This window comes from Nicotiana attenuata, unplaced genomic scaffold (genome assembly GCF_001879085.1).
Source record: "Nicotiana attenuata strain UT unplaced genomic scaffold, NIATTr2, whole genome shotgun sequence".
Lineage (NCBI taxonomy): Eukaryota > Viridiplantae > Streptophyta > Magnoliopsida > Solanales > Solanaceae > Nicotiana > Nicotiana attenuata.
The window spans coordinates 131,910-156,249 of NW_017672326.1; the positions used below are offsets into that span (position 1 = coordinate 131,910).

General features: G+C 39.3%; 1 protein-coding gene across 3 annotated transcripts; it reads right to left on the reverse strand.

Moving 5' to 3' along the window:
* Positions 1–463: 463 nt before the first annotated feature.
* Positions 464–24,057, reverse strand: LOC109212762 (protein VAC14 homolog). 3 transcript variants are annotated; one of them, XM_019376435.1, is made up of 20 exons: positions 23,631–24,057; positions 23,444–23,557; positions 23,297–23,362; positions 19,430–19,519; positions 19,236–19,355; positions 16,181–16,209; positions 15,927–16,069; positions 15,738–15,832; positions 15,050–15,136; positions 14,579–14,686; positions 14,345–14,436; positions 14,103–14,184; positions 10,194–10,259; positions 9,138–9,253; positions 8,905–9,025; positions 8,534–8,695; positions 8,302–8,430; positions 7,367–7,435; positions 1,238–1,528; positions 464–970 (listed from the first exon to the last, which is right to left on the reverse strand). In XM_019376435.1, exons 1-20 carry the CDS (start codon positions 23,724–23,726, stop codon positions 872–874), a joined length of 2,175 nt encoding a protein of 724 aa, XP_019231980.1. In that variant the 5' UTR covers positions 23,727–24,057; the 3' UTR covers positions 464–871. The 3 variants fall into 3 exon arrangements, 2 of the variants coding, with proteins under 2 accessions (XP_019231980.1, XP_019231981.1); XR_002065906.1 differs by lacking the exons at positions 464–970; positions 1,238–1,528 and adding exons at positions 7,587–7,643; positions 8,004–8,077; XM_019376436.1 differs by lacking the exons at positions 464–970; positions 1,238–1,528 and adding an exon at positions 8,004–8,077.
* Positions 24,058–24,340: the final 283 nt, after the last annotated feature.

The following is a 24,340-nucleotide window of genomic DNA, read 5'->3' on the forward strand; positions in this document are numbered from 1 at the left end:
ACATATTATATTATTTATTCCTGCTTCCACTACAGGAGCAATAGATAGGTTAATATGGACAATGCAAAATCCAGAAATTATAAAGTTAAATCAGGATCCCATTTGCACTGCAGATGGCTAGGCCACCATTGCTTGCTCATGGGAGAGAAGTTTCAGATGAAGAAGGAGGAAAAGGGGGGTCGCGTGGGCGTAGGGTAAAGCAGTAAGCGATAGGGGAGGACTTGTAAGAACAAGAAGAAAATGAAGGGTTGGGGAAGGCGGGGAGGAAGCAGCTTCGATTTTTGGGGGAGCAGTTTCGTTGTAGAAGCGGGTACTGTGCAAATCCAAAGGCTGGCACATGCCGAGGGAATGAGATGTCTCGCACAACCAAACTAACAAGAATTGCGTTCTGAAACTCTGAGAGCTTCAAAATTCTTTCATGTCCCAATATGCAAGAAAGGAATCTACGCATACATATTCGGTAGGAGCATGCTGAATAAATTGAACATTTATTTTTAAACCATTGTATGAATGGGAAATTGAACATTTCCCAGATCCCACAAGGGGAATTTTCCTGGGTTGTTGTAGTATGTTATAACAGAAGAATTATGAGTAAAACGAACTGTTCATATATCCTACGAACCTACATGCTTTGCCCATATGGTATTCAACAAAAATAATAGAACCACATGGACAAAATCCATCCCTTAAATATTCTTTCAAAAGGAAAAAGAAGTGCATCCAAGCCAAAAAATTAATACCCATTTCTCCCCTCCCCTCTTCCATCTCAACACTAATAATTTTTGAGAAAACAACTACTACGATAATTTACAACTTATGAGGTACTGTGATCACCATATAATCAACTCAATTAGGAGGCAGAAGAAAACAGTCAGAGTTGCAACTGTCCCAAGCCTCTACCAGATGATCTTGAAGGGGGCCTATTCAATTCTGAAGCAGCTCGCTTTGATTCTTCTGCTATTTGTACCTCCTGAATAGGGAAGAGGAGAGAATGAAAAACAGAATAGCAGCAGTCCCAGCATATAATTATATATCTTGTTTTGTGCCCCTTCCCTGACTTATACAAAATCTGTCAGTCATCTATCTTTCTGACAGCTTGAGCAAAATTAGTCATGTCAGAAATTTAGTTCCCCTTTGAACAAGTACCCGTAAAGCTTAATATGCAAGTCAAGCATTCTCCGTAAAATCAGTAGAAAAAGCATCAGCAAAGAAGTGGACAAAGGAAGCAGAGAAAAACCTTCGTCCACGAAGTAGAAACAAAACGTGATTGAGTCTGTGACTTTGAATGCAAATGATGTTGCTTCTGAATTTGCTGAAACTGCTGCAGCTTCAAAGCAAAGTTTATACCATTATGCATGTCATGCAAATTTTCATTGAGGTCCCCATCCTCAGAGATTTGTGAGCCTCCTCCTCCATAATTAAATTGAGAATAAGGAATCCCAGATGTTCTCCTAAATCTCTCTTCCTTGAAGGAGTATGAAGGCACAGTTTTCAAACGAGTGCGAAGAACCTTAAAGGCTGCACTTTGCTGCATCAATTGATTAAAAGATATTTTAGATTAGCAAGAGCACATATAATTGCATTATAGTGATGAGGATATGGAAATTTGGCATGCAATATTTCTTTTTTGACTCAGGCACACACATATCACATGTCAGATAGGTAAGCATCAATGATGAGAAATTTTACATTAAACCTCACACAACTGGCATTAGTTGTGTCATGTGTGAGCGTTTTTATCAGTTGACAAGTGTACATTGTGGGTCCCACAATCTTCATTCTCATATCCTACCTTCTCCACCACCAGTGCACTGTAAGTAGAGATTAATTCATCACTCGTCAAATTTTCTTACTCGTTGACACATCACATACCCTCTCCACCATGTTCTCTCTCTCTTCAACCTCACCCAATCCCCATATCCTCCAGTTTAAGGTCCGAAATGGGAATGCTACTACCCACAACCTCATCTCTATTTTGATTTGGGTAATGAAGTTCTAGAAATCATAAAAAATCATGTCAGGTTTGGAAGGAATTGAAATATGGATAGTGTATAGAGTAAAAGTAAGGGTGGTGCTGTTAAGAACTCTCAGCGGCAAATGGGGTTGTGGAGAAACTGAAAAGATGGGTTGCCAATAGGAGACCTTGAAGAGTTTGGTTCTAGTTTGGTAGAAAAAAGGAAGATGAATTTTTTCCTTTTTGGACGTTTAAGTTGAAACAACAGGCTTCATTGATTTGGCAAACTATATTGCTTTAAGGGAAAAGGGCCAAAAATAGCCCTCTACGGCTCTACTAATATTTATTGTTTAGATATGCCCTCAGTTATACTATCGACCGAATATACCCTTACCGTTAGGCAAACATTCAAATTTTCCCTCATTTTAACGGACTGAACACGTGGAAACTATTAAACAGAAGATCCACCACTTGAATAAAAAGACCCAGCCCCATATCCTAACCCATAGCCCATTCGAACCTCACCTCCCATTAAAATCATTTAATCCAACGGGCAGTAATTGGGTATTTGCTAAGGACCGGCGAAGAGGATGCTGTTGTGGTTAATAATCCATGTGCTTGTGCTTGAAGAATTTTGAATTTAACAATGTTTCTTGAAATGGGTTTGGTTCTTGTTTTATGTATCCATAGAAAATATATAGAAAAATGATAGTGAAAATGTTTTCTCGGTTTGGGTCCTAGGCCTGCTGATCTTTTTCGATTCCTTCTGTTGTGTATTTCTGGATCTGAATACTACTCCCTCTGTTCCAGTTTATGTGAACCTATTTCCTTTTTGGTCCGTTCCAAAAAGAATGAACCATTTCTAAATTTGGTAACAATTTAGCTTAAACTTACAGCTCTACCCTTAATGAGAAGCTTTTATAACCACACAAATGCTCTGGGCCCCATTTGGACTTGTTTAGGACCACAAATTCTAAAAGTCTTCATTTTTTCTTAAACTCCGTGCCCAGTCAAACAGGTTCACATAAATTGGAACGGAGGGAGTATTATTTTTCATTTCTACTTTTGCTAATTATTGTTTTTATGATTTTTTGGCTCATTTAGTGGTGTTTGGTACAAAATTTTGATTTTTTAATAATTAAAATTTTTGCAAGATTGTTTTGAGCATACTACCAAGAAAGAAAAGTTTTTTCCTCTTTGCATAAGTCCACAAACTATCTTAAAATCTTCTTTTTGAAAGTCTTCAAAAGAATTTGAAAATTATTATAAAAAACTCTTCTTCAAATTTTTTAAGCAAACTCCGTCAGTAGCAGGCTTTAAGAGGAATTAAAGATTATGTTATCATGTTGTGTTGCTATAGTGGAAACCTTTTAAATTTTCTGTCATGATCAGTTTGGTAGATTAGTTATGAAATCTAATTTTGTTTTTTACTCCATACCATAACAGTCGGACGTCTGTGCAATTACTGAGAAAGAGAATAAATGATCAAGGATTATGGGTTTACTGGTTTTAATGGGAGGGGCAGAGGTCCGAATGGGCTATGGGTTAGGATATGGGGCTGGGTCTTTTTATTCAAGGGTTGGATCTTCAGTTTAATAGCTTCCGCATGTCCAGTCCATTAAATTGAGGGCAAATTTGAAACTTTGCTTAACGGTATGGGTATATTCGATTCTGATAATATAACGGAGGGTATATCTAAACAGCAAAAAATAGTAGAGGGATATTTTTAACCATTTTCCCTTGCTTTAATACAACATCACCAAGTAGCTATTGGCTTCTTAAGAGATCTGAGAGCTTTTTGAAGGAGATTTGGTTTACTTGGAGCCAATTCTGCCAACAGGGGATTGACGAGACCAGCCGGAGGAGGAAGCAGAGTGAAGGAAATAAGGAGAAATCTATGGGTGAAGAGCTGGGTGAGGGAGAGTAAAGAGACGAGGGAGATACTGGGCCTGCATCAGACACTTGTCATGTACTTAAAATCTCACACAACTATACATGTGTCTCACTAATTGTAAATTTCTCATCGCATATAATACAGAAGAAGCAAGAGAGCGACAATAAGCAAATATTCACTTTAAAGAAAATGAATATTCTGACTAGCTCTTTGTTAGAGTAGTCAGTATGACTATACATGAAAAATTAAGCAGTTATGATCACTTTTAAGCATAAAATCAAGGCCCGTGACACCAATTCTAACGATATAAACAAGTAACAGCTCACGGAATTACTCATGCGACCATATGCTCAACTTATGGCACTGTATTAGATTAGACTCAAGAAACTAAACTTGCAAACAAAAGCTAATACAAGGAAACTCTTAGGACACACATACCAGATGAGAATTTTCTTTTTTCGTTTTTGAGAAAGCCAGATGAGACTATTTTTTATGCAATGTTTATAAATGTCTCTCAAGAATTATGGAAGCTGCAGGAACTTCTAGAACGAAAGTTCTTGCTTCTCTCTAGAACCTCAAACAATAATCAAGGTATCCACTTGTTCATTTCTGTGAATCAACCAAAGAATCTAAGAAATTCTAAGAGCTCCGTTTTGAATAAAAAGGTGACTGCCTGGACAGTAATGTTGTTCAACGACGACTGTCATGTGAAATGAATTAGACCATAGTTAATGTTCTCTGTTTCTACTTGTGAAACAAAGAACCTGAAAAAATGCCTAAAACTTGCCTACTTGGGAGATTCGATCAGAAGTCAGAACTCTCAATAAATGGTAGTAAGCCGGTTATAGGAGCCTGTAATGCAGGGACATAGCCGAATGACAAAACATACGCCCTGCTCCACACGGAAAAATTGGTCACAAATGGAATGATGGAGGCTTCAAATGGAGTCGAGAGACTAGATTGAATCTGTTACTCAGCAGAAGTACGAGAAACACAATATCCAACCCAACTGTCAGATAGACACCTGATGCTATATATTGAGAGAGTGTACGGAAGAGGCAACAAGAACACCTAATACACTGAAAAGATAAACAAAGAGCCCAAAGTCGTTGAGCAATGTCTTGGTTCTACAGTTAGGTCACGATGAAAAACTAAGGAGGGTGCATATTTAAGACTCTCGTGGAAAGATCAGACAAAGATGGAGCCAAAGGAAGAACGGCCCAGTGCTACCATGCTCCACAATGCCCAGAAAAGCAACTCAGGTTGTGAAGGACTTACATCTGGCCTGGCCCATAAATCCTAATTAAAAGAGCCCACAGCAGAATTTAATTGATAAACCAACAACAATGTCCAACCGATATTGTGGTGCCTTCTTGCTTCCAAATCAAGTTAATGGGAAAGCGACCATAGAGAACGGAGCAAAAAAAACAGCAGGAGGTGGCTGGAGACAACTCGACAAACTACTACTTGCCACTGATTTTCAAGGTCAAAGAGTCCAGCAGAGTACACAAGGAAACAAATGAAGACTACCAATCTTATTTGAGGGCGGCGAAGCAATAGGACAAAATAGGCCAGGCGCCATAGATCCAAAATCCAAGTTCAGCACCATAAGCAGGTTGGAAAACCCTATTTACTGCAAAAGAAAGAAGGTTAGGCACGAAATGATGGGAAATTGAGAAAAAGTTGGAAGAAGCAGGCCAAATACTGAAGAACCCTAATGGCGAGAGTCTGTGCATTGGCAGCGAAAAAGCAACAATCAGGTAGCAGCTACCACGTGGCAAGAAAGTCACACCTCTGGGATGAAATTCCAGGAGAAGACAGTAATAAGAGGAGCAAGTGGTTCGAAAAGGTAGAGGGAGCAGGGGCAACTTTGAGGGGTTGGAAACAGATGATGGGGACGAGAACGAGATGCGAATGGGCAAAGTTCAGGTTTCCAAAGGGTGGGCAAAAGATTCTAGGATTTGGAAAAACTTTTAGGTTGTCTTTTTAGGTTGAAAGGGAGAACATTGCAATTGTTGTCAGAAGTTTAAAGTGGAGGCAGCGAATTGTTATGAACAGCAAAGAGAGCTGGGTTCGAAGAGTGAGTGATATGAGGATTTTAGCGATGCCATAGAAAGTGAATTTGGAGGCTTGACACAAAGTATCAGGTATTATGGGAGGTGTCATATACCTCAAAAAAAATATTAAAACCCATCTCAAAAATTATGGGAGGTGTGTATCATAGCAGACAACTATGGGACTCGGGAAGTGGGTTAGGACTACTTAGACCACCATGCCATGTGGTGGAAGCCTGTGGAAAAAAATATTGAAATTATAGGAGTTCTTCAAAAATATTAACTTCAAGATGGAGCATGGAGCCCAGGTTGATTTATGGAGACAGAATTTTCTGAGAGAAATAACTGTATCATAAAGCAGCACTAAAGAGAAAATCACATCCCTGCAATTTGCAAGATTTCTTGTCCACATACAACAAATTAGCACAGTATATAGGTTTAGATGAATCTGCACGACTGAGAAGTTGAAGAGGTCCAGAACCTCCTCGAGCTGTTTATATAAGGGAAAAATCTCAATCTTTCTCAATCATGTTTGAAGACAATCGAGATGGGAGACACATATGTAACGACGACTACACAGTAGTCATTCTATCATAGATTTCAGAGGACATGATTTTTCTCGCTCAGTTTGGGTTCCCAAAGCCCAAGAAAGGTATACTTTTTAATGTGATTTAGCTCAGTGGGGAAGCCACGCTTGCATTGATGAAACCATGGAAAAGCTTGTCAGCTCATGCTTCATTTATAAAAAGGCAGGGCATGATGTGAACCACTTATTACTTTATTTTTCAAGTGGCACACAGGCTATGCAGACAGCCTGGAACTTTTAGGAGCTTGATTGAGTGACACTTCAGACACCTTCAAAAGGATGCTGCAAAGTTGGCCATTTAGGAGGAAAAGGAGTAAAGAAGGGAAGTGAGCCCCACACTTTTTGGCGCATCTACAACAACAACAACAAAAAGAACAATGTAATCCCCCAAGTGGGGTCTGGGGAGGGTAGTGTGTACGCAGACCTTACCCCTACCTTAAGAAGATAGAGAGGTTGTTTCTTATAGACCCTCGGCACAAGAACAGTAGAACTTTTTGACCCATCCATAGAGAATAAAACCGACGAGCTACTGAAAGGTAGAAAATACCTTGTTACAGATTAAAGAAACTTTAATGTTCTTGTACATTTTAGGAGCACCTATGAGATATTAGCAGAGATGATTTGTATCTCTTTGTCGAGAACCATTGTTTTGCTCGAGGCAGTGTTTTGAAGAGCGAGAAGCGGAAAAAAGCGAGGAGGCCTTGCTTCACCGTAGCAAGAAGCGGAAAGCGAAGCGCGCACTTTTTTCATGTGAAGCGCAATTTAATACATAAATAAATAATATTAAATAGGCACAGATAAATGACTAAGAACTCAATAAAAATAACATATTAAGCAAATGTTTCAAGCAGTCACTAGAGAACTAATTCAGAACACACCTGGGGTAGCAGCATCAGCAGACCATACAAGGCTTTTAACAACCATATGTATCTTCCAGGTTCAAGAAGCTGCAAGGAAACAGTCAATAAGTAACTCCCCAAAATGTTGTAATGCAATCAATAAGTTTAGAACAATCAGTACATCCAACCACACAAAAACTATGAGTTAATTCAACTGACACCATGGAAAAGAAAGGCATAGCTCAAATTAGGTCCACACCCACTTCATTTGCACACACAGAACCATCAATCTGGAATCTGGAGCAAAAATTAAGGCCTGCAGAAGAAGTGTTATTGGTGAAACATTGGGAATTTTTTTGGTAATCTATCAGCCTTTTTGCTGTATGAAATGTTGGTATAAGATTGTTCAGTGAAGTAGATAGTCGAAGTAATTTAATCTGCTTTACTCCAGGTTGTTTTCCCCTGCTCATTTACTTGCGATGCATCTGAAATATAGACTACAGAAGCATTTTGGTCCTTTGGCATGCTCCATCGAACATACTAGAAAGTAGAGCCATGTGCTTGTAGGAGCGAAGAAAATATTCCTGATGCAATAATACTAAGCATCCAGAAGCATCTAGGAGTGAAAACTAACAGAATGCAACTTAATTCTAAAAGCAAAGGAAAGAAATGTTACGTTTTTGCTTCATTAAGCAGTTTTCGTCATTGGCCTCTCTATTTTTTCCGGCTGAAATAGTTGGTCTCTACATCCTAAATTGGGATAAAAGAAGCACATATCACTAAGAGAGATGAAAACACTCAGTTGCTTTTGATTTTGGACTACCTCTTCAACAATAACCCTCAAAGTGAAAAGTTATTTACAAGATCCCCAAGAAAAAAAAAAGACGCGCTTGCTTCTGCCAAAACCATAAACAAACATAAGGAAACAAAATTTCAAGTATTAACAACTTGATAAAAGGACAAACTGAAAATACCTGCAGCCTAAGGTAAGCAAAGGTTGGAGTCTCCAGAAGGTGGATCAACTTGTCCAGTTGGACTAAGAACTTAACATTGATGTCTTCCTCAACCAACGAATGAATAACAGAACTTGCATGTCGATATGCCTGTAATGTAATCCCAAACAGATACAAGACCAAGGTCTATTCTGTTCAAAAATAGGAAAAGGGGTAAAGACTTGGAGAGACACAAGTGAAAGTCCTGTCCTACCTGAGCTAATAGGCAGAGGCTAATTATCGCCATTGGCGAATGGCACCATGATGCATACAAGGAAAGAAATAAGTTCTTCCCATCAGCATTGACCAGTGATTGTTTAAGAAGATCTCGAAGGTCAGACAACTCCGACGAAGTAAGCAAAATCAAGTTTAAGGCCTGAAATAGGAATCAGCAGACTACTCAGCCCCTTTTTCAAACATTACAGACCCGAAGAGAGCTGCATAACTCTAAGTTTCTCTAATATGTTCTTTGATAAGTTTCTCCAAGCAGTGATACTTAACAAAGCATAATGACTGTAATAATTATTTCGTGCCATTTGTTAGAATCAAGTTAGTCTCCTTATAAACATCTGTCAGAAGTAAAACCTGAACCATGATAGATGCAAAATCCAAATCTGATTCCCCTTCAAGTATGGTAGACAGCTCACGGTAAACTCTTTCAGCATCTAGAAGGAAACACAGTTGACGAATTATCAAAGCTCCACGTCTGAGAGGAAATTAGAAGGTGTGAAGCTAACAGAAACGGATCTCAAAACACTTAAGAAACAATGAAAAGACACCAACATCACACCCCAAAAATGAACAGAAAAAACAATTACTTTTCTAGAAGTGAGTGATCAAGCTGAAAGTTGTGAATCAGGAATACAACAAGCTGGCGGAAGTGTTGAGGATCTTCAGCTATACATGCATGCACCTCGAGCACCAAAAGCACTACCTGAAAGAGAATTAACACTCTCAGCACAATAACAGGAAACTCCCTATACAATCGCAACCTCGAATGAGTGGATGTGAAGAATCAGTTGAGCATATTATTATTATAATTAAGGACTTCTCTTTTGGATAACTGAAAAAAAAATAAGTAATATCAATCTAAACCGAAAAACAAAACAAAAACATCTGCCCAACCCTGACCTCCCCACCCCCTTTCAAATAAAAACCCTTCCAACCAAAGGAGGTTGACCATAGATTAGAACTAGCAGCTACAATACAATTGTCTTTACCTTTTATTTTCTTTACAAGTAAGGGCTAATCTGGGTCAAGACGAAATATGAGAGACAGGCATTTATGGAAATATGCAGTTCACTAAGCTGAACTATGAAGATTAACCAGCTAAAGAATGAATTCAACTTGTTCAGATAGAAGATATTCATGGCAATAAACTAAAAAATAACAGCCAAACTCTACATATTAGAAAAGCCGAAGTGTAGGAAGACAATCAAGAGGCTTTTTGGTTATTGTGCAAAACAGCAAGTATTTACAAGCTTTTGTACCAATACCAAATTATACTGGTGTACATTTCATAAAACATGGGGTCGGGGACAATCTAGAAACACTAATTAGCTGTCATGCATCAACACTAATAATATCAAGAAGGGTCAAGAATAAATATCAAAAGAGAGAAGGACAGGAACTACTTATAATACCAAATTTTGACAATAAACTATATCAGAGCAGCAAACCAAGGGCAAGACCAAAGATACGAATAAAGCCAACAAAGGGACAAGAACATCCACAAAGAAAAACAAAGTTGCCATGGCCAGGTCCAGCAGAAAAGTAATGTGAAATATAACTTGCATTGATCATAACTGTGAACCTAGCAAAGTGACATCATCCAGGCAAACTAATCTTAAGCAGAGTAAAGCGGTATGAAGTACCTCATCAGAGGGATCTGATAGCGCCTTTAGAAGAGAATCAAGGATGTCATTAAGAAAAACTAAGACCTGTTTCAAAAATAATAAGAAAAATGAACACATATGCTGATATAAATTCAGGAACCACAGAAATGTAAGCAAACAGAAGCAATTATTGATCAACCGACAAACAAATCTTTGTAACATAAGGCTATTATCAAAGCGTTCACACACAATATACATCATATTACTTCTGAAAGTTGAAACAAACATGAAAGATATTTTTAACTTGTAAGGCAAAAATATGTAGAGAAGCAATAATTTTTCTAACAATTAAATTATACACGACAAATACAAAATCTTACCTTTAAAAAACTAAATAATTCTTAGTTATCGATGATGAGTATTTATTTGAATGAGGAGACTACTGTTAGACCCTTGACAAAGCTGATCGGCAAGCGGCGCGGCAGTGGCAAGGATTTTGGCATGATGGCCTTGCCATTGGCCTATGTGCGGGGGAAAATCAACATGCAAGACAATGCGGGTGTTGTCAATGGCAACAAACTGTTGCAAGGGCAAGTGTGACGGACTATGCTTCTATTTGAGGGCTAAGGTGTGACGGACTACACCAAAACATGAGTGGGCTGCGTGCAAGCAAAGGCCAAGACCTTGACGGAACTAGGCGGGCTGGACGGAAGCTTGACAAAGCAAAACGGGAAAGACCTAGGTGCTAAAGTGAGACAGCTTAGTGCCAAGGCAGTGGCATTGGCAATATGATGTTGCCATGACTTAGGTGAGCGGGTTGGTACCTAAGGAACTTGTGGGCAAACGACTTAGCAAAGGGAATGGCATCATGGCTTGGTGACTTGATGCCAAAATCAGCTTGGCATTGGCAAAGGGCAGACATGATCAAGTAGGGGCGACTTGACAAGAACAAGCAACTGTTGCAGCGGGCGGGCGTGCGGCTAAGTCATGGGCGACGAGCTGTGGCGATGGCATTGAGCGGGAGCAGTGTCAAAGGCCAAGGCTGGGCGCAAAGCCAGCCTTGGGCATGCAGCAACTGGCCAAGGAACGCGCACATGCAGTGCACATGGAGTGGTTTTCAAGTGTGCTGTGCACATGCCATGCAGTTGGGCGGTTACAACTGCCCTTGTCCAATAGTTGTTGATTATATGCTGAGTCTTTGCACGTTTTTAGGCATGTTCTAGACATGTCCTACACGTTTTTGATCATGGGGATCATGTCCTATCAGTTGGGGGATGTCAACTGAACATAGGAAACACTTTTGGGTTGACTACACTATATATATGTGTGTTAGCAGCCATAAAAACGGGCTAAGTACCTAGGGAGGGAATTTAGCAAAGGTATAGGCATAGGGTTGTCTATATTAAGGCTTGAGCATGGCAAAATATGTGCCATTGCCTTGCCAAACGAGTGGGCAGCACGAGCGGCCTTAGGCGGGGGCTTTTATAGGGCAGATTCGTGCAAGTGTCGGCTATTTTTGTGAGTTGGTGCCTGCCAAGGGTGGCAGCACCTTGCCAAACTCGAGAATTTCCTTTGTAATTTTATATATTATAAAAGGTTGGGAAAGGGTTCCCGTAAATCTGTGTGCCTTTATTTATTTATGCTGCCTTGAATTTATTCTAAATGTTAAACCTCGAATGCGAAAGAAAATTGGGCGAAGGCTGATGTCAAGTGGGGACTTGACTGCCGCACAATGGGCAGTGTTTCGATGGACAGAAAATGCCCCTGTGACAACTGGTATCGGAGCGGGCCAGATTCATGATGAGGTCGAGACGGACATGAACAAGACTGCAAGACAGGGGTCAATGTGCTTGTTCGTGGAGGGACTGTCTTGGCTTAGAAATTCAGAAAAAGGCATGGAAGGCAGTGATGCAGAAATTTTGAGTTTGTGTGTGCCAAAAATCAGTGTGAGATCTTACAAATCAATCACTTGGCGTGCTGGATTTGCTGTGGGAATGACGGGCAGGAAATGCAATGAGAAAACAAAAAACGTTACACTTGAGGGCAAGGACAACGTAATTCTCAAACGGGTGCTGAACTTGTGATGTCTTTGCAAATAGCAGCATGTGCGGGAATCTATTCGACGAGGGCGTCGAATTCAACTGGTTGGAGTGGTTTGTTAGACCCTTGACGAAGCTGATCGGCAAGCGGCGCGGCAGTGGCAAGGATTTTGGCATGATGGCCTTGCCATTGGCCTATGTACGGGGGAAAATTAACATGCAAGACAATGCGGGTGTTGTCAATGGCAACAAACTGTTGCAAGGGCAAGTGTGACAGACTATGCTTCTATTTGAGGGCTAAGGTGTGACGGACTACACCAAAACATGAGTGGGCTGAGTGCAAGCAAAGGCCAAGACCTTGACGGAACTAGGCGGGCTGGACGGAAGCTTGACAAGGCAAAACGGGAAAGACCTAGGCGCTAAAGTGAGACAGCTTAGTGCCAAGGCAGTGGCATTTGCAATATGATGTTGCCATGACTTAGGTGAACGGGTTGGCACCTAAGGAACTTGTGGGCAAACGACTTAGCAAAGGGAATGGCATCATGGCTTGGTGACTTGATGCCAAAAGCAGCTTGGCATTGGCAAAGGGCAGACATGATCAAGTAGGGGCGACTTGACAAGAACAAGCAAATGTGGCAGCGGGCGTGCGTGCGGCTAAGTCATGGGCGACGAGCTGTGGCGATGGCATTGAGCGGGAGCAGTGTCAAAGGCCAAGGCTGGGCGCAAAGCCAGCCTTGGGCGTGTAGCAGCTGGCCAAGGAACGCGCACATGCAGCGCACATGGAGTGGTTTTCAAGTGTGTTGTGCACATGCCATACAGTTGGGCGGTTACAACTGCCCTTATCCAAGAGTTGCTGATTATATGCCGAGTCTATGCACGTTTGTAGGCATGTTCTAGGCATGACATCCACGTTTTTGATCATGGGGATCATGTCCTATCAATTGGGGGATGTCAACTGAAAATAGGAAACACTTTTGGGCTGACTACACTATATATATGTGTGTTAGCAGCCCCAAAAACGGGCTAAGTACCTAGGGAGGGAATTTAGCAAAGGTATAGGCATAGGGTTGTCTATATTAAGGCTTGAGCATGGCAAAATATGTGCCATTGCCTTGCCAAACGAGTGGGCAGCACGAGCGGCCTTAGGCGGGGGCTTTTATAGGGCAGATTCGTGCAAGTGTCGGCTATTTTTGTGAGTTGGTGCCTGCCAAGGGTGGCAGCACCTTGCCAAACTCGAGAATCCTTTGTAATTTCATATATTATAAAAGGTTAGGAAAGGGTTCCTGTAAATCTGTGTGCCTTTATTTATTTATGCTGCCTTGAATTTATTCTACGTGTTAAACCTCGAACACTTGACTGCCGCACAATGGGCAGTTTTTCGACAGACAGAAAATGCCCCTGTGACAACTACCATATGCAACATTAATACACCTGACAGCAATGCAGGCTCTAGTGTTCCATTCTCCAGCACTCTTATCCTCCTAGAAGAGAGAGAAGAGAGAACAAGCACGGGCAAAATGCGGAACCTTTCTTCCACTGGATGTAAAAAAATGGCCTATGCTAAACAAATTGAATTTGTTCTGTAATTTAAGTTAAAGTTATTAAGAAGAAAAAAAGAAATGTAAGTTCCAAGAATCAATAATGCAGCTCTTTCTAGTAGGAAGTCTTTGATAATTCCTATGACTACTCACTCCCACCTAACAATGAACTAGTAGTGCTTATACAAATCCAGGCTCCATTACCCAGATTCTAGGGAAACCCATTACTCCATCCATACTGATAATGTAGTGTAAATTAAAGATATTGAGCCATGTTTCAACTTAAATAACCATCTTCATGACCATGACAAAGCATACTCATCATGCAATAACAAAAAAAATGGTTCACATGATGTTAAGTTTTCAGCTACCTCTGAGCGATGTCTATTTAACAGGGCTGACATCCAGTGCAATGCTTCAATACGTGTTGCCTCCCATTCACTGGACAACTGCCTGATAAGCAGATAAGACAAAGTTTATAAGAAACCTAAATAATATTACAAAAGCCACTGTCACTGTCATACAACTACTTTGATTGCTGACAGTGAATGCAACATCAAGAGAAAACTATTTCAAAATATCAAACACTATAGTTTCCTCTTTAATTTCATACCTCTGAGCAATGGAGAGGATTGCTCCTACATCAAATCCCTCGGCTGGATCAGTTTCGATGCCTCGAAGTTCTTCATTCGTTTCGCGAGCAACCTGATTGGAACAAGCAGAGAATAGGATAAAAGTGAAAAGGGAGACACAGAAGGAATAACAAGAAGCACAAACATCAAAAAATAAAAGGTGGCATGAGAAGGAAAAAATGTAAAGTACTACAACCATAAGACAGTGTACTTACAACTCTTATTTTCTCTTCTTTATCAGATATACAGGGCAAAATTGCTCCCAGAATGTCAGCATAATAAGGCACAAGCTGCTCTCCACCAAGTTTCACAAACTCATTTATCTGTAGAGCAAAGCAGTCTATTGAAATTGATATAACAGATCGAAGCAAGTAAAGAACTAAAAAAGGGCATCCCAGTGCACAAGGCATCCCGCATTCTCGCGGGGTTAGGGGAAGGACCGCACTCCAAGGGGTGTGATGTAGATGGCCTATCCTAATGCAAGCATTAGTGGCAGCTTCCACAGCTCGAACCTGTGATCTTATAGGTCACACGGAAACAACTTTACCGTTGCTCCAAGGCTCCCCTTCGAAGCAAGTAGTGAACTATCAACTATTTTATACCAACGAAACCCAAGGGGAATAAAATATAAAATGAAGCTAACCATAACATGGTGTTTGATGAATCATACATGTCAAGGTCCTTACCCAAGTTACAGCAGTCAACCGAGTAAATTCATCCTGCGAGCCCGCCCTCTGTACCAGTATCTCTGCCATGCGACCATAATCTACAGACTTCAAAAGAAGTTCTATTTCAAGTTAAAAAGTAATCCAAGAAAAAGGCATACTAAGACTTGCTTTTTAATAAAATATCTTTGATTTACCAAAAAGAGATATTTTTTCTTACTTGTAGAGGACGGAGACACAAAACCATAGAAAAGATACATCTGCCATGTATAAATCAAAAGCAAAACACAACTACTAAAACAATACTGATAAACACAAGCTACACCTGAGAGTAGCCATAAATAACTGGGCCACTATAATAATACTCCCTCTGTTTCAACTTATGTTTGTTAGTTTAACTGGGCACGAAGTTTAAGAAAGTGCGGAAGACTTGTAAATCTTGTGTCTTCAACTAAAGATATGTATAATGTACCAAAATGCCCTTCAATCTTAAGGTCTTAAATATGCCATGTAGAATGTTAGAGTTAAAGAGTTACTAAACATAGAAAGAGGCATTCTTTTAAAAACATACTAAAAAGGAGAGTAACACACATAAATTGAACAGAGGGGGTAATAAAGAACTGCAAGTTGTATCATTCCTTTTTTTTGGCCATCTAACCATTATATATCATTTAACAGTTTAACAATCTACATGTGGCAGTAATCTTACTGGAGAATTCTTGATCTCTTGCAAAAACTCTGAGAGCGCAGAATCAGCCTGTTGTCTTATTTCATGGCTATTATCACTCAGCATATTAAATAATCCTGCAGTAGATCAACTCAAGTAAGATCACATTGATGTGAGGAAACAGAGCATTAAATCTCATAGGACTCTTAAACTTGATATACAAGCACTAACCATCAAGAAAATCAGGAAGAAAACCGAGCATATCTATATCTGGAACACTGTCTAAAACTGTGATCCATCCAACAAGAAATTGGCGAACATAAGGATTGAGGACATTCATCCGTTCTCTCAACAATGGAATAAATTCTTCAATGCTGCATAAGAAATTAAATAATCAATTGAATGCTATTTCCATACAAGACACATCAACCAGACAATAGTAAATTCATTCCAATTTGAAGATATTGGTAGTATTAACAGCTCACCTGAATTGATCACTCTCTGTGACAATGTCCTGCATCCCACAAAAGTTGCAGAACAATGTAATAATACACGATCAGTCAAAATATCAAACTTGTGAACATCTTTTGATTAAAATAACTGATCAGTTCAGAGAGAAAATACTGGCACTCCCATGTCACCAAGTGTCCAGTCCATCAAATAATGCATGGGAACGAGAAATAACTAAGAATAAGTAAAAAGAGAGAAAAGAAGGAACCCAATCTTATCTACCCGTAACAAATAGAATTATATTCTCTTAACTATTCTCAAGAACTAAAAACATTCAGGCCTCATCTTTGATCCACAAAGACCCTCAATTCCATGTTGATTTTAGATTTTTTATATATATATATATATATATATATATATATATATATTACGAAACCCCTTAGCGACCTTTTTTACCCTTTAAAAATAAATTTTATAATGGATAAAGTTGTAATTTATGTTATTTTCCTAATATGTAGGAATATAAAAATAATTTAAAAAATTCTTACTAAATCATTCCTTATTTAAACTAGGTAAAAAGACCTAATAATTAAGACTTTAAAAGCAATTAAAGTTTTACCTTATATGAATCGTTACAAAACTACCAATAACAAAAAATCAGCAAACAAAATCATAAACCATCGGGAAGGAGTAGTACATCATGACGACTTAATAACTATAAAAAAGGATTAGTGGTACATTACCTGTGTTTTTAAAAAAATTATTTATTGCTACTAATTTGATAAAGGGAAAAAGGTCGGATTTGTCCCTCTACTTTAGTAAATTAGCCACATTTATACCTAATTCTACCATCGGTCCAAATGTGTACCCACCGTTAAGATAGTAGACTAAATTATCCCTAACCCTAACAGAAGTCCATTGTGGCAATGGGACCCCTCACTTAATCTGCCAACTAGGCTAATATCAACCCAAATTTTAAAGACTCATGCCCGTTTCTTTGACCCAACTATACCACCTTATGGGTCCCACCTCTCTTTCTCAGTCTCTATCTCTCTGCCAAAGCAGATGCTGACGAGCCAGAGAACCCCCCCCCCCCCCCCGACCACGTTCTCTCTTTTCTTCTCTTCAAATATGGCGAGGTCCACCAGGTTTTGGCCGGAGTTTCGAACAGAGCTACCAAAAACGTCTAGATCTGGCAAGAAAAAGCTTTATCAGACGACCCCCATGTTTTCTTCATCTCATTTTTTGTGTGCTTTTCTCCCTATGGGGTACTGAAAAGAACCCGTCGAGTTTTGGTCGGAGGTCGCACTCACCGGAGTTTGGGCCGGCGAATATTTTCGGTGAACCCTTATTTTCTCTTATCTTCTGTTACTTATTCTGCTCATTCTTCTATAATTTTTTGAGATTATCAAAAAATGAAAACTGAAAAGGAATTCCATCTTCAAATCTCGTGGGATTTTTTGTCCACTTTTTTTGATCTGCCGAAGAGCTTTCATAGAGAAATATTCATGGAGCTTGTATGAATTTTAATACTAGTTGGTGTTGAAACTCATACAAACAGCAAATAGTAAAGCAATTAAGCGGAAAATTCAGCTCATGGCTATCTGAAATGGTGGATACAGCAATTTTTCAAAGCCGGTGGAATTGTCAATCCAAATAATATTAAGAGCATAAAGAACAACATCAATAAACCCAAGATAAAATCTTTTGCTTGGATAACTGGAATTCCGCTGAAACATTACCCACCAAGATTTCATCTTTATCATCCATTTTGGTTCTTCCACTGACATTGACCAAATTCTGTTTCTGGGTTTTGAGGAAAATGGAAAATGGGAGTTGAAAAATGGTGTCTTGGTGGTGGTGGTGGGGTAAGGTGGGACCCATAAGGTGGTATAGTTGGGTCAAAGAAATGGGCATGGGGTTTTAAAATTTGGGTTGATATTAGCCCAGTTGGCAGATTAAGTGAGGGGTCACATTGCCACAGTGGACTTCTATTAGTGTTAGGGATAATTTAGTCTACTATCTTAACGGTGGGTACACATTTGGACCGATAGTAGAATTAGGTATAAACGTGGCTAATTTACTAAAGTAGAGGGACAAATCTGGCCTTTTTCCCTTTGATAAATGATTTTATTATGTTCTTTATATAGACCAAACTAAAGTTGCTTATGCCATTGGAAGGATGAACAAATATATTAAGTCAAATGCAACAAAGTCAAATGACGGAAATCATAGACATGAAAAAGAAATTTCAGGTATATATCAGACAGTGACTAATGATCAATATTAGTTTGAATACTTTATCTTATACTATAATATTTAAAAAGTATACTCAATAATTAGAACAAATAACCGTAAAATAATTTAAGAATATAAGAGATACAAAATGATTGGCAATAATCAAAAGCACAAATGATTCTACAAACACAACATATCAAAAAATTAAAGTCAAATTGACATTTTTATCATTTGAAAATAGATTTCTTATTAGATAAAATTATAATTACCGTAAATAATTTTATTATTAAAAATTTGAATCAACAAAACGANTATTATACTTTTTAATTCAATATCAAAATCTAAAAATACTTTTGAAGTGACACTTATTAATTGCATGTCAGATATACATTGTTAAATAATATTTATATAATTTTTTAAACTAATACTCCCTCCGTTTCATATTAAATGAGATACTTTCCTTTTTAGTCTGTTCCAAAATAAATGACACATTTCTAAATTTGGAAATAATTCAACTTTAAACTCTTCATTTTACCCTTTTTGCCCTTAACGAGAAGCTTTTATAGCCACACAAATGGCATAGCCCTACAAACCTTTTACCGCTTAAGCTTTTAAGACCACAACTTTCAAAAGTCTTCTTCTTTTTTCTTAAACTCCGTGCCGAGTCAAACTACCTCAAACAATATGAAACGGAGGGAGTATAGTTATTGAGATATAATACACGCGCAAAGCGCGTATCCTAAGACACGTATATACATATATTATTTCTTGTCCTTCACCCAATCCTTTGTCTTGTCGCCATGCAATAGCAAGTAGTACAATATCCAATGACATAAAGATCTTTAGTTTTACCTTTACAAGTCTATCCAAAAGATGAGCAGCACTTTGCACATTAGCATCTGAATCTGCTGAAAGCTTACATAATGCATCAAAGATCTGGTTGAAGAACACAATGAAATCTCCTCTTACAACCTGCAAAAGTAGCACAGTTAAAGTCCAAAAAAAAGTAAAAAATTGCAAAATACAACTTCCTTTATCTATCTCACCTTTGCTATATTATACAGAGCTTCACAGGCGTAATAACGAACCCTGCTATCTTGATCCGAGAAGGAATTTAAGACTGGTGGCACAATTTGCTGGCATATCACATCCAGACAAGGTGTAAATTGCACATAGAGAAGCAAACTGTTGAATACTAGGCATAATCCAAAAATCTTTAACAGCACCAAGGAAGCACAATTATCAACCTCTCCAGAACAAGCAAATCATAACAACAAATCTAATAATCATGTTGAAGAATAAACTTCAGAGACAAAAGTAACTTTGAATTATAAAACCCAAGGAGCATAACCAATATGAATCTTTTCAATCCACTTTTTTCTCATGATGCATGTAGTTTACCAACAAAGAAAGCCCAAAATCAGAGTTTTTGCCCATTCTTGGCAGAGAAATTGCTTACTATACAATAGAAGGGACAAAATCACTGCTCTCTGATTACAGAATGGACATAATAGAAGTTAAAATAGATTAAAAGCTCAGGAATAAATGAAATGAATAGAAAATACGCTACTAATCTATGAGTTTTTAACCAAAATCATCCTTCTTGTTTCACTTCAACTTCCACTGCATCCTTATAATATTCTACTTAACCAAAAAAGCATCCTTTAAGTTTACCACAACTAACCTAAAACATCCCTCCATTAATATCTCCATCCACAGTTGAAGGGTCCTTTATTCTTATGTCAACTTTCCTTGCCCAGAGAAGGGAGAGCCTTCACCTCTGGCAAGCTCTTCTTTGTTACATCTTTTTTCGTCTTTGGTTTTTTCCCGTTTCACCAAATCCATTGTAAAAAGTTCTTTCTTAATCTGCTATTTTTCTATCTTCTTACCGTTTCGAGCCTTGGCATAACTGCTAAAGTTGCTTCCATGTGACCAGGAGGTCATGGATTCGAGCCGTGGAAACAACCTCTTGCAGAAATGCAGGATAAGGCTGCGTATGATAGACACTTGTGGTCCGGCCCTTCCCCGAACCTCGCGCATAGCGGGAGCTTAGTGCACCGAGCTGCCTTTTTTACCGTTTCAGATTTCCTATTACTTTTTGAGATGGAGATTTTTTTTCCTTTTGAGATGGAAGAGATTTCCTATTACTAATCAGTAAAAACTTCTAATTTCTTTTTTCTACAATTTTTTTTTGCAGGATATGAATTTTTAAATTGATTTTGATGCCTTTTTCTATATTGGGTAGAAAATGGTCTGCAATTAGACATGTGCCGCCGATCCAGCAGCAAATTTACAATGAAAGGTAAAACTTTCACCCAAGATCAGGTAGTTCAACGATTAAAAACCCCATTTCGAGCTTTCCAAAAGTCATTTTTTGCTGTCAAAGGAGGAAGAGGGTGAAAGATTTTGTGAGAAAAGGGGAAAAAATATAGAGGCCACGAAAGATCCGTCGAATGTAGACGGAAATTTTACGGAGGGACGTTTTGTTTTCGATTAAAGTGAAATATTATAAGGATGTAAAAGAAGTTGAAGTGAAAGAAGAGGGATGCTTTTGATTAAAGACTCACTAATCTACCATAGCACTAAAGGTACCGCAAGCCCAAATCTTTACAAAATTTCTTTGAGGAGCAAAATTTCTTTGGAGATATAGAATGATGTACTATACAAATACAACAACAACAACAACGACCAGTGAAATCCCACTAGTAGGGTCTGGGGAGGGTAGTGCGTACGCAGACCATACCCCTACCCCGAAGGAATAGAGAGGCTGTTTCCGAAAGACTCTCGGCTCAAGAGGACGAAAGGACAAAAGGAGACAAATAAGTAAATAATAGGAAAAATAGGGAAAATAGGAACATGAAATCCAGAAGAAAGATACAAAGGAAAAGCGAAATAGTATCCCTACCAAACTAATCCCACAAAGTTATGACATAAGACAAGACTCAACTACCTCCTAACCTACAACATTAATATTCGACCTCTACATGTTCCTATCAAGAGCCATGTCCTCGGAAATCTGAAGCCTCACCATATCCTGCCTGATTACCTCCCCCAATACTTCTTAGGCTGCCCTCTAGCTCTTCTCGTGCCCTCCACAACCAGCCGTTCGCACCTCCTTACCGAAGCATCTGGGCTTCTCGTCTGAACATGCCCGAACCATCTGAGCCTCGCTTCCCGCATCTTGTCATCAATGGGAGTCACGCACACCTTCTCCCGAATATCATCATTCCTAATCTTATCCATCCTAGTATGCCCGCACATCCACCTCAACATCCTCATTTCTGCTACCTTCATCTTCTGGATATGTAACTTCTTAATAGGCCAACACTCAGCCCCATACATCATGGCCGGTCTAACCACCGCTTTATAGAACTTACTTTTGAGTATCAGTGGCACTCTCTTGTCGCACAATACTCCAGATGCTAACCTCCACTTCATCCATCCTACCCCAATGATGTGTGTGACATCCTCGTCAATCTCCCTTCCCCTATGGATAACCGACACAAGGTACTTGAAGCTGCCTCTACTCGAGATGACCTGTGATTCAAGCCTCACATCCACGCCCATTTCCCCCTACTTCCAGGTATTCCGTCTTCGTCCTGCTAAGCTTAAAATCCTTAGATTCAAGAGCATGTTTCCAAACCTCTGGCCTTCGTTAACACCGGCTTGCGACTCATCAATCAGAACTATGTCATCGGCAAATAGCATGCACCATGGCACATCCCCTTGAATGTGGTGTGTTAACGCGTCCATCACCAGGGCGAATACGGAATAAGAACGGACTGAGCGCAGAACCTTGGTGTAACCCCATGACAACCAGAAAATCCTCAGAGTCGCCTCCTACTGTCCTAACCCGAGTCTTTGCCCCATCATACATGTCTTTAATCGCCATAATGTAGGGAACCGACACGCCTTTTGCCTCCAAGCTTCTCCAAAGAACTTCTCTAGGAACCTTGTCATACGCTTTCTCTATGTCAATAAACACCATGTGCAGGTCTTTCTTCCTATCTCTGTACTATTCAACCAACCTCCTAACAAGGTGTATAGCTTCTGTAGTAGAAGGACCCAGCATGAACCCAAACTGGTTGTCAGAAACGGACACCGTCATCCTCAACCTCGCTTCAACCACCCTCTCCCACACTTACATAGTATGGCTCAGTAATTTGATACACCTATAATTGTTACAACTCTGGATATCACCCTTGTTCTTATACAATGGGACCACCGTACTCCACCTCCACTCATCCGGCATCCTCTTCGCCTTAAAAATAACATTCAACAACCTAGTCAACGTCTTCAAACCTACTTTCCCCACACACTTCCAAAATTCTACCGGAATCTCGTCAATGCCCGGTCGCTCTACCCCTACTCATCTTACTCATAGCTCCCACGACCTCCTCAACCTTGATGCGCCCGCGGTACCCAATGTCACTGTGACTTTGCGAATGCTCTAAAAATGATGTACTATACAAATGTGATAAGAAATTGGATAGATGGAAGACACATTATTTATCACTTGGTGGCAGAACCACTTTGGTAAATACTGTGTTGGACGCTTTGCCTACATATGTTATGTCCGTTATATTCCACTTCCTGCCAAGGTGGAGAAGAGACTGGATGGTATCAGGAGAAATTTCTTATGGCATGGAGACATATAAAAGAAAGGGTATAGTTTGGTGAGATGGAAAACAGTAACCTCAAGTAAGATAGTAGGGGCATGGGAATAAGGAACTTATAAATTCATAGCAAGAGTTTAATGTGTAAATGGCTATGGAGGTATGGCTTAGCCCCTTGACAAAGTTTCTGGCTTAGAGGAACCACTAACAACACAACTTCCTATTACTAAACCCAACTGCTCAAAGGCTTCCTCACATTAGCACAAAACTCAAAATTGAACATGCCATGCCACTTACCTCGAGATGCTGCGCTGCTTCTGAAGTCAAACCAACAGTTACAGCAGCCAACCCGATCAACCCTCCCTAAACAACCAAAGACAGAATTCAAAAAAAGATGAAGTCAAATTATAATCTTGACCTAAAATGTGAAAAAGAGAAACTCACTTTGCGGTGATTAGCTTGAGGGGAATATGTATACTCCTGAGTCAACAAATGGATGACTGAAGTGACCTTGTCGTGATCACCCGCCACAGCCAATTGCTTCACTATCCCTTCCAACTGCACAAACAGAAGGGGAAATTCAAACTCAAGATCCAATCATTAGCCCTCTAAAAATAACACCACAAAGTACCTCAAGGGCGGCATTTTTGCGCTTCTCGTACAACTTATCAGAGAGATTACGCAAAACAGAAGCAGGAATCACAGATAACGCTTCTGTAGTAGCCATATCAAATGAATCAAAAACCCTAAAATGATCCTTCAGACAAAAACAAAAAGGAACAATAAAACCTGGAATTTCCCAATTCTTTTTTATCCAACACAAACATCTAAAGGCAGTTTATTTACTATATACGGGCAGTAAGTATCAAAGGAAAAGCCGTAGGAAATAGATCTAAAAAGGAAACAAAATCAGAGAAAATTCGAAGCATTGAATTGAGAATATTTTTACTTCTGGGGTTTTTGGTTTCGTTTAGAGGTGCAGTCAAAAAGGGGAGAGGGAGAGTCTTTGCTCCTTCTAACGGTTCACTGGGTGCTTATCGGGCTCGGTATTAACCATTTGATTTATCAAATATCGGATTATAAATATAATACTTGTTAGCCATTCAATAATCGGATTAACCATTATATTGGCTAAAGTAAAAAAAAAAAAAAAACTAAAGTAACTACGTATTTAGTTTGTGNAAATTTGAACGGGGTCGAATGTTGCGCGGAGTTAAAACTTGATTCGAACATCATGTGTTTGTATGCTTTACTTTCATATGTATATGGAAGTTTACATGCTTTTCGGGCTGGTATTCCAGTCCCAGTCTATCTAGTCCCTTTATTGTTCGTCCTGGAGAA

What these genes read in the sequence shown, in the direction of transcription:
- LOC109212762 (XM_019376435.1), bottom strand. Translation starts at nt 23,726, where the DNA reads ATGGCTACTACAGAAGCGTTATCTGTGATTCCTGCTTCTGTTTTGCGT. An exon ending in TTTTGGATAGACTTGTAAAG is followed by an intron (nt 16,210 to 19,235) that starts GTAAAACTAAAG and finishes TGTGGGATGCAG; the next exon opens with GACATTGTCACAGAGAGTGA. An exon ending in ATCCTCTCCATTGCTCAGAG is followed by an intron (nt 14,185 to 14,344) that starts GTATGAAATTAA and finishes TCTGCTTATCAG; the next exon opens with GCAGTTGTCCAGTGAATGGG.